Source organism: Larus michahellis, chromosome 3, assembly GCF_964199755.1.
Source record: "Larus michahellis chromosome 3, bLarMic1.1, whole genome shotgun sequence".
In the NCBI taxonomy this organism is placed as follows: Eukaryota; Metazoa; Chordata; class Aves; order Charadriiformes; family Laridae; genus Larus; species Larus michahellis.
In genome coordinates this window covers 20,668,432-20,677,783 of record NC_133898.1, presented here as the reverse complement: position 1 = coordinate 20,677,783, position 9,352 = coordinate 20,668,432, and the positions used below count along the sequence as shown (strand labels likewise).

The window sequence follows — 9,352 nt, the reverse complement described above, 5'->3', positions numbered from 1 at the left end:
TGAGGTCAAGGAGCCTGAAAAAGGAAGAGAGGGGACTGTTCCGAGCTTTTCCTTCTGTTATTCAGTGCTATTAAAAGAGGATGTGGCCTCTCCGCTATATATCACCCTGCCTTCCCCAGCCAGCCCTGCTGCGTCTGTGTATTCTGGCTGCACCCTGGAGGGCTGCCGCTCCTAAGTGGGTGCTGTATGAAAAGGAGGTAAACAAGGTCCTGTCTTTTTCCTTAGCTTTTCCATTCTTATCTTCTTCTTCTTTTTTTCTTTGGTTCACCTGCAGAGATGGAGTTTTTTTCCTTTGCTTGTACAGTGAATTAGTTAAACATTGCTGGGAGTTCAGATAACCCTGTAGTTTTATATATACAACCGCCTGCATCAACAGTCATTATAAAATTCTTCATTAAGGAAAATATCTCCAAGAATGTTCAGACCTTGTTCGGAGCATGTCAGTAAGCGAAGCAACACGGTGAGCTCTATTAAATAGAGGCTTTAGGTTCTCTCACCGTACCACAAGCTATAAAATCAGAGAGGGGACAGAGACGAATTGCAAGGAGGAATTGTTCAAGCCTAGGGCTTGCTGCCACAGGGATCTTTGTGGGGTGCCCACTCTCTGCAGAAGCAACAGGGAGAGTCGGGTGCACACATCCTGCCCTTCTCAGGGTATCTCAAAACTCAAAGGCAGGCTGAGGTTTAACAGCGTCTAAATCCAACCCTAAATATCCCCTGCCTTTTCAACCAGCCTCTCCCATCTCCAGGTAGCTTCCTCCCTGTTGCCCTTTCCTTTCCCTCTTCCCACCCCCACCATTTGCTCTTATCTCCCTCCCGCTCCCAAATCCTTGATCTTCCTCTCCCTCCGAAGGTAGGGAGCCAGCTGCCGGCCATCAGACTACTCTGCTCTTGCCCCTTTGCCACAGCCGGGTCCCCTCTGAACCTGGGCATCTCGCCCCAAATCTGCTCCTGTTGGGATTTAGCAAATGCAGCCCCTTGATCTTTTCATATGCATTTGCCAGGTTCTTACACTTCCCCCACGGCCGGCCGCTTTCTTCAAGGCTTTCTCTGTGTCTGAAGCTCTTATCAACTCCTCGGAACAGAATACACGAATGGCACCACCGGGTCCTGAAGTCACGTCTCACACCTCTCAGGAAATGGCTTACCCCACCAAGTCACATCCCCCTCCTAAGCACAGGGCTAAAGTCACAAGATACTATTAGTTCCTTGTTGCCGAAAACAGAGACAGCAGTTTAATTTTCAGAGGAAAATAGATCCTGCGTATATAGACGTAATCAGATCCCAGCCACGCAAGACAGTTCATCTCAGCGAGAACACAACCGCTTGTCACAGTGCATTTATTTTAACCCCGTGGAAGATTGTGCGTGGAGCTGTTGGGCAAGACTGGCCCTTTACTTTGTGATCTGGAATAACTGGTGGCACTGCAGCTGGGCTGGGCTGCTGACAGTGTCCTGCGTTGGGGATCGACGTCACCAGGCTCTAACATCATCCTGGTTCTCCAGTGCAACGGGCTCCATCCCATATTTCTTACCTGTAGGACCAAAAGCCCTAAAAGGGGTTCAGCCCAGCCCCTTGGTCACAGATCACACTACTCAGGACACCGTGGCCGCGCCGCCATGGGTCCCACTGTCAGCCGCACAACGGGGACAGCACCGCGCTCCCTTTCACTCCCCAGCCCCAGGAGCCTGCTGCCAACCGGGACAGCCTGGGGACAGCCTGGGAGGTGTCCGAGTCACGCTTCTGACCTTGTACTAAGACACTGGACCCACCTCACTGTCTCAGAGGTGGAGGCGAGCCTGAGGGTCAGAGACAAGTACAGCTATTTCAGTTGTGCAGACGGTGAAGCTGAGGCACAGAAGTCGGCATTTTGCCTGGGCCCACACGAGAGACCAGAGAGGGTGCTGGCGATGCAAGAGTGGCACCCGCAGCCTGCGGCGCTTTTCAAACAAGTCACCGTACCACTCACACCCACCACACACACGCGATGGGAACGGTACAGCCCTAAGCACGAGCGTGCCGTCGTCCATCCTTCTGAGAGGCAGAAGGAGCCCTGGGCTGATCAGGAAGGCAAAAGCCCTCTTCTCTGCAGGGTGCTGGTCCCTGTCTCCGGGGATGCTGGGATCCGTTCTGGGACTCCCCTAGGAGCAGAGGATGATGTGCAGGGTGAGGCAGTGAGGACCTTCTCAGCACCCTGACGGGGCTCTGGTGAGAAGGAGCTCTCAGGGACACCGATGAACATCCAAGATGGCCAGGCAGCTCAGTTCTCTCAAGACTATTTTTCAAGGCATCTACAAATTATGCCGAAGTGAGGACTATACGCAGCTCACCTTCTCAAGCTCTTCCTTGTTGTAGCCATGAGGGCTAAAACCGCAAACACTACAAAATGACAACTTTAAATCAAAAACACGACATCACTGTGAGATCTCAGATCTCTACCTAAAAGCCTGGATGTGCCTCAATATATATATCTCTCTCTGTGTATGTACACTGGGAAGACCTGATAAACCTCTAAAAGCATTTGGAGGCTGTAAAGAGCTTTGTCACAGTGACGAGAAGCAATTGGTGGGAAACTAAGCATTCATTTAAAGATTTCCTCTTAGGCAGAATGAAAAAAAAACCCTCAAAACCTAAGCCTAGCATGCATTAATGTTTTTTGCTATCAGGGCCCTGCTAGAGAAGCTGGAAATTATACGGCATTTTCATGCCAGCAGAAGCTCTGGAGCAAATGTAGTTATGTGTGCAACCATAAAAATGTGTCTGGTCCACAATTGATTTTATTTGTGAGATAGTTACACAGGCATTGCTTCTTCAGTATAGCTTAAACTTCAGCTAAGCTTAAAAAGGAAAAATGCATTTTTGTTTTTTCTTAAACTTTCTCTCAGTTAATGAAATGAGGTTTGTGTGACCACTGTTCCTTTTTTGGTCAGTCTCCAAAGCTTTTGAACCTGTTGGCCAGTTTCAAGTAAAAACCGATGTAGAAATCGAGATCTCCAAGATGCCAAGTCTTTGCAAGTTTAGTCGGGAAGACAAGAGACCGCTAAATTCACACTACTAAAAGCTTCAGTCTCAGGTTTAGGCACCAGAGAATTCACGTTAAAGATATCCACCAAAAAGAGAAAAATAATAAGCTTTGCTGGGATGAAAAAATACGGTGCAAGAGCTGCCTTCCCTGCAGAGTCCTAGAAGGAAGGAAGCGATGTGACAAGCCAGAGGAGACTGAAGACAGCAAAGGCCGTACTAGTGGTTACAAACCACCGCATGGCAAACCCCGTCGCATCTCATCCCCGGCGGGAGCGAGCCGCAGAACAGCTCAAGTGTGTTAGTTATCTAAAGGGGTGCGTTTGTTTTGGCAGCAAAAAGACACGGGTGAATGTCACACTGCTGCCTGCTCTTGCCATGCATTCTGGCATGCTTCCCAAGCCCCAGCTCCTCAACTCACGTAAGGCAGGATCTTAATCTGCACGTTTAAAAGATGACTTTGTGGCCTTTAACAGCCTGAGAGAACCTCCCCAGCCTGACATGCAAAAGGCTGAAAAGCCAGCAGCCAGCAAACCCTGCACAGGGCCCATCTCCCCCTTCTCCTCCAAAATCTCAGTGTTTCAGAGCCTGTCGCTGGATGCTCAGAGCTTGCAGCAGTGACGTGACAGCGTGTTCTCCACCTGCAGCTTAAAATTGTGTTTTTAGTGCAGGCACAGGCGCATTTGGTATTGTGAGAGACCCCTCAGCACAGGTACCTCAGTGCAGAGACACTCCCAGCACAGACAAAAGCATAAGGAGTTTCTCTCTTGACAAACAGAGTGACGATCAACGTAATCAGCCTCTGAAGCAGGCTGTAGTCTCTGTTATCTACACAAGGTAGGCTGCTCTTCCCTTAGTTATCTCAAGTTTAGCCATCTTAATTTCAAAAAGCGAGCCACTTCTGGACTTATGTCATAGCTTCTGCCTCTCGAGGGAAGAGGTAGAATCCCCCGTTTGCGGGGACAGGACACAAATAAAAGCAAGTACGCAGAATGGGAAAGGACAAAAAAGTCTGAATGTCTTCTTAAACGCTTCCAGCCCTTACCTAGGTATAGCACCATGCAGTTGCTGACACCCACAAGGCATTGGAAACCTCCTCGTCAGACTTACAAGGGGCACAGCAGCATGCAAAACCTCTTCAGGGAAAGGAAACTCTGCTGCATCCAGACACCGTGGGTTTCTTCTTGCTGCAGGAGGCACGCTGCAGTACCTCACAGGCATCGCTTTTAGCACATGGGTGGGATGACAGTCTGTGGGAGCTGCAGAGAGGTGTGCCAACGTAGGGAGGGGAGAGAAATGGCAGAAGAAAGCAAAGAGCTGTCTTTCATGCCCTCCTGCTTGCCTGGGAGGAGGCAAAAGCCTCCCACTCTGATCTCCAGCAAACTTTACAATTAGAGCACTGTCCCCTGGCCTTTCTTCAATCTTAGATCCCTTCCAAACCAAGCCAATACAGAAGGGTGGCCAGGAGGATCCCACAGAGGAAATTAGTGTGTAATGCTTTGAGCAACGGGAAAGGGAAAATACGATTCCTGGGCTCTGGTCTTGCCCCAGAATTACTCCGCTTTTGTGTCCAGCACATAATGCTGGTACGCAGAAGAGGACTCATCACTAAGCTGTATCAAGATGCTGGTGTGAGCCAGCCAGCCCAGAAAAGGAAACGGAGGCAGAGAGGGTGGAAGCACACGGAGGTCGGCACCAAAGGCGCGCAGCCAGGGAGGGCAGGCTGCCTACAGCTGCCTCAGCCACGCGCGGGTAAACTGCCGGAACGCCTGCTAGAAAATCGCCGGCAGACGGGTGATTCTGTGACCGAGCGTGAACCCCATTCCCTGGAGCCCGTGGGTGCAATCTGGGCTGCATGAAAGGCACCGGCCATTTTGCCCACGTGATTCAGTCGCAGCAGCAGAGGTGCACCTGGCCTGTTCTACAGAGCTGCAAAACACAGGCTTCCCATTCCGTACCGCAGAACTGGCGGTCAAAATGCACTCCTGTACAACATCTATTACAACAAAGTTTATGTAGAAGTTTGTGGTTTTTTCTTCCGCTGTAACAAAGTGGACTTTTCTTTTTTTATGGTCTATAAATGTTATATCTGTGTCTCTTAATGAAAGTTTTCAGGCCTAGACAATGCCTCCATTCATCTCCTCACCAGGGGAAGCATGCCAGCAGCTGCTACAGGAGAGCTATTGGAACACCTCTGGTACCTTAAACTGCAAGGGAACCGAGAAGACTTTTGGCCCGAAGGATGTCACAGCAGCCAGAGATCAAAGAGTCAGCCCATTTCCAGATTTAGCAGTTGGGAATAGGTCTATTAGCTCCCAGTACTCGCTCTTTCCTGAGTATGTATTCAATATACATTGATAAAGTAGTCGTCTTAATGGGAAGTCTGCCACTGAAAACCACCACGCTCCCGGGGAAGCCTGTCTCAGTTTTGTCCTCTTCTAGCTCAGCACCAGATGCAGGTGTTGGCAGCCCTGGAAGCACCCACAGATGGGATCCCCTCGTTTCCCACCTGGCAGTGCCCTCACTTGTACAGCCATCCCCAGGGCTGCTGGTGACCCACGGGTGGGGAATCCCAGAGCTGGATTTAAAAAACCCCCACAACTGCTGTTCCTGTACAGTTAATTTAACTTGGATTAGTTCCCTGATCATGCTGTGTGGACACACATACAGCTTAGCAACCCACCCAGCTAAAGGGAAAGCAGTGGGATGGGGGTGAACAGTGGGGGGCTGCTGCTGCTGAAAGAAAAACACGTGTACGTGTGTGAAAAAAAAACCCCCACATTTCCCTGAAAAAGCTGCTCTCTGTCTGGTGTACATAATCCACCCTGGTCAAATCATAGAAACTAAAGTCAATATCCCTATAAGGGCATAATTCAAAGCGGGATTAAATCCTTCAGAAACATAAAGGATGTCACATCTCTATTCTGCATTACACAGGAAAGAAACCTCTGCCTGTGTTTGTCAGCAAATGTTATTTGATGTAAAATAGACTAAAATATTCATCATGTAAATGTAATATGGAGTGATTCCCTTTTGATGCCACCTGTGGCATCTTCTAAATCTGCACAGAATCTGCAGAGTTAATTCAACCCTCCCCAAGTCTTTTATTAAAAACCTAAAATAATGCTGTCCATGCTTTCTGGATCACCACTCACCTGTGCCCTTTCTCCACCACCATGCCCTCTCGTTACACTGCTAATTGAGAATGCTGTACAAGGCTCATCTTTCTGACAGCTGTCTGCAGAGTACAGGCCATGATTTCGGGAACAAACGACCTAGAAGCTTTATTAATGAAAGCACCCTGATTGCTGCATGTGTAAAAGCACAAAGGTACAAATGCTTTAGGACTAAAACTTTCAAAAATGGCTGCTGACAATCAAAGCACTATTCTTTCATACAAAGTCACTTTTCATAGGAGACAGTCCTGTAAAGCAAAAAGAGGACAAAACCCTGTTAAAGCTCCTTGGTGACAGTCAGGTACGGCCTGTTGTAGCGTCCAGGCACGGGTTTGGTGCGAGACCTCTCCAGCTGGGAAACTGTTCTGGCTCCGCACGGGAGCACAGAGCCATTAGCAAGTGGGTGGGAAAGGTGGTGACACCAGCGTCCGAAGGTGGTGACACCAGCGTCCGTCTCTGCCCTGGCTGAGCTGCAGGGGCTCTCCAGGTACGTTTAACTGCCATCTGAAAAAGAAAGATGTTTTCGCAGCAGCGGCAGCAGGCACAGCAGGAGGCCGCGCGCCGGCCGCAGAGCTCGCAGCAAAGCACTGCCACCAGAGCAGCGGTGGCCAAGGGAAGAGATAAGTTTTGTTTACTTTGAGTCTCACACCATGCCAGATCCCCCGTTCACCAAAGCGGACAGCTGCTGGAGAACACCCACCTCCGCACCAGTAACTGGAGGGAGCAAACTCCATCACCGCATCAGCCCAGATGTTGTATCAGAAATAACCCAGATGTAGGACTCTGCCCCATGCAAGGCGACAACTTCCCAAAGTCAAGTCATTTTGCCCACGTAAGGGGGATGCAAACCCCGCTCCGCTCTCCCCTTTGCTGCCCATGTTTTGAGCTCGAGGGCCACCAGCCATCGCCCCCCGGGCCAGGCACGGCGGGGCTGTGGTGTCCCGGCCGCCGCCGAGGCCTCTGGGCTGGGCCAGGCAGGGGACAACCCCGGCGGACACCCCACCAGCAAGCCGGGGGTGCGGGGCCCGGCGGGGTGCCCGGACCTCCGCGCCCACCTTCCCCGCGGGGCCGTGCCACCCCCCTCCCAACCCCCGCCCCCGCCGAGCCCCCTCCACGGCTATAAAGGGCGTCGGGGCGGCCCGGGCCCCCTCCTGGCCCGCTGCCATGGCCGCGCTGCGCTTCGGGGAGCCTCCGGCGGAGCCGTCCGCTTTCCCCGCAGGACGGTGGGCGGGGGGCGGCGGGCCCGGCGCGGCCTCCCCCGGCCTCAGGGCGCTTCCCGCGGCGGGACGGGCGGCGGAGCCGTCGGAGGGGGCGCCGGCGGCGGCCTCACAGCGTCGGAAGCGGACCAGCTTCACGGCGGCGCAGCTGGAGACGCTGGAACTGGTCTTCCAGGACACCATGTACCCCGACATCTACCTGCGGGAGAAGCTGGCCGACGCCACACAGATCCCCGAGTCCCGCATCCAGGTGAGGGGCGCCGGCCGCGCCGCGCCGCCCGGGGCCGCCCCCGCCCGCCCTCACCGCCGCCCTCTCTCCTCAGGTCTGGTTCCAGAACCGCCGCGCCAAGTCCCGCCGCCAGCGGGGACCGCTCCGCACCGGCCCCGCCGTCCCGCCGCCGCCCCCGGGCTACCCGCCGCCGCCCCGCTTCGCCGCCCTGCGCCCTCCGGAGCGGCCGCGCTGCGCCCTCTCCGGCCTGGCCCCTATCGTCCCCATCAAGGAGGAGGGCTCGGCCCCCGGCGAGTGGCCGCCGGCCGCCGTCTTCCCCCCTGGCCCCGGCTTCGAGGGCTTCCCGGCCGGCCGGCCCGGCGGGACCGAAGCTGCCTCCCTGTCGGGGCCGCCCCCCTACCCGCCGGCCCGCGCCTTCTGCGGGCAGTACTCGCCCGTCTCGGACGCCGAGGACACCAGCGGCTACTCGGAGTCGGGCTCGGAGTGGGAGGAGAACGCCCTGGGCGCCTTCCGAGCCCTCTGAGCGCCGGCAGGACCCGCCCCGGCCCCGGCCCGGCTGCGAGGGGCTCCCCCGGCAAACCCCCGCCCGTCCCGGGGCTCCGCGGCTCAGGGGAGCCGTCCCGTACCGCTCTACCTCACCCGGCTCCGCCGCTGTTGCACTTTATCCGGTAGTAACTGATTTTACCTATTTATTTAAGAAAGATACGGGTCAGCGCCACCAGCTGAGGGCATCTTTTCACACTGTATTTAAAGATTTCCGTTAGCATGTTTTGTATTTCTATTTAACCTTCTTTAGCCAAAAAGCTAACCAAATCCACTGTGTGTCTTGGGAACGGGGGCTGGTCGTAAAAAAGTAGAAGAGTGGGACTGGTCTGTCAGGATTTTTTGACAGAGGGGAAAAAAATAATAAATAAAAGTTTACATTCTTGCTGTACTTTGTGTGTGTGCCTGGGGCAGGGACAGGGTTTCTTACCTTGGCAGAGGTGGGGTAGAGAACAGCGGTGGTAGATAGCCCAGCTGCAGGTTCCTCTTCCCAGGGCCTGGAGAGCCACGGCCAAGGCTCAGGTGTGAGTAAGAGACATAAGGGGCCTGAAGGACGGGTTACAAAAACTGCCTTAAACTATCGCCGTCAGTATTTGCTTTAGATCTGCTCTAAACAACCACCCCCATCCCTGAATGAAAATGCCAATTTATGGCCGAAGTAATAAAAACCCAAACCCTCAAATCATCATCTTGCTCAAAAGCCTCAACCTTGCCACTTAAGCCAAGGTTAATGTTAAACTACAGAAAAGCAGTAGTATTTTGTGAACACTGTAAAGACACATAAGCTTTGAATTTGAATACCGTAGACTATACATAAGCTGTTTATGTGATTGGTAGTGGGCTGAATGGCTCTGCACCGAGAACCCTTCTGAGAACACCAAAATTAATAGTAACAGAAGCCTCTTCTGTAATTCCATTTATTAAGGAAGGATATATTACTATATATGCATTTTGAGGATAAGGCCAGTTCTTCCTGCCTACAAAGCTGCACTTCAGAGCCTTACAGAGCAAGTTCTAAGACTCCAGTTATGGAAGAGCACCTGAATGCCGTGAGGCTCTGACGGTTTGGCAGCACAGAAAAGGTGACCCATGTACTGATGGCAGAAATACCCTATATGGGGAATCACGCCCAACAGAATACGGCTACCAATGCACAAAATCTCTCA

The 9,352-nt window shown here is 52.8% G+C and overlaps 1 protein-coding gene across 1 annotated transcript; it reads left to right on the top strand.

Moving 5' to 3' along the window:
- The first annotated feature begins 7,333 nt into the window (after positions 1-7,333).
- On the top strand, positions 7,334-8,508 carry MIXL1 (Mix paired-like homeobox). Its single transcript, XM_074578215.1, has 2 exons — positions 7,334-7,664; positions 7,738-8,508. Exons 1-2 carry the CDS (start codon positions 7,362-7,364, stop codon positions 8,164-8,166), a joined length of 732 nt encoding a protein of 243 aa, XP_074434316.1. The 5' UTR covers positions 7,334-7,361; the 3' UTR covers positions 8,167-8,508.
- The last annotated feature ends 844 nt before the right edge of the window (positions 8,509-9,352 follow it).

Bases quoted from the DNA above. Each gene is read 5' to 3' on its own strand.
- MIXL1 (XM_074578215.1), top strand. From the start codon at position 7,362: ATGGCCGCGCTGCGCTTCGGGGAGCCTCCGGCGGAGCCGTCCGCTTTC. The intron at 7,665-7,737 runs GTGAGGGGCGCC...CTCTCTCCTCAG, and splicing joins TCCCCGAGTCCCGCATCCAG to GTCTGGTTCCAGAACCGCCG.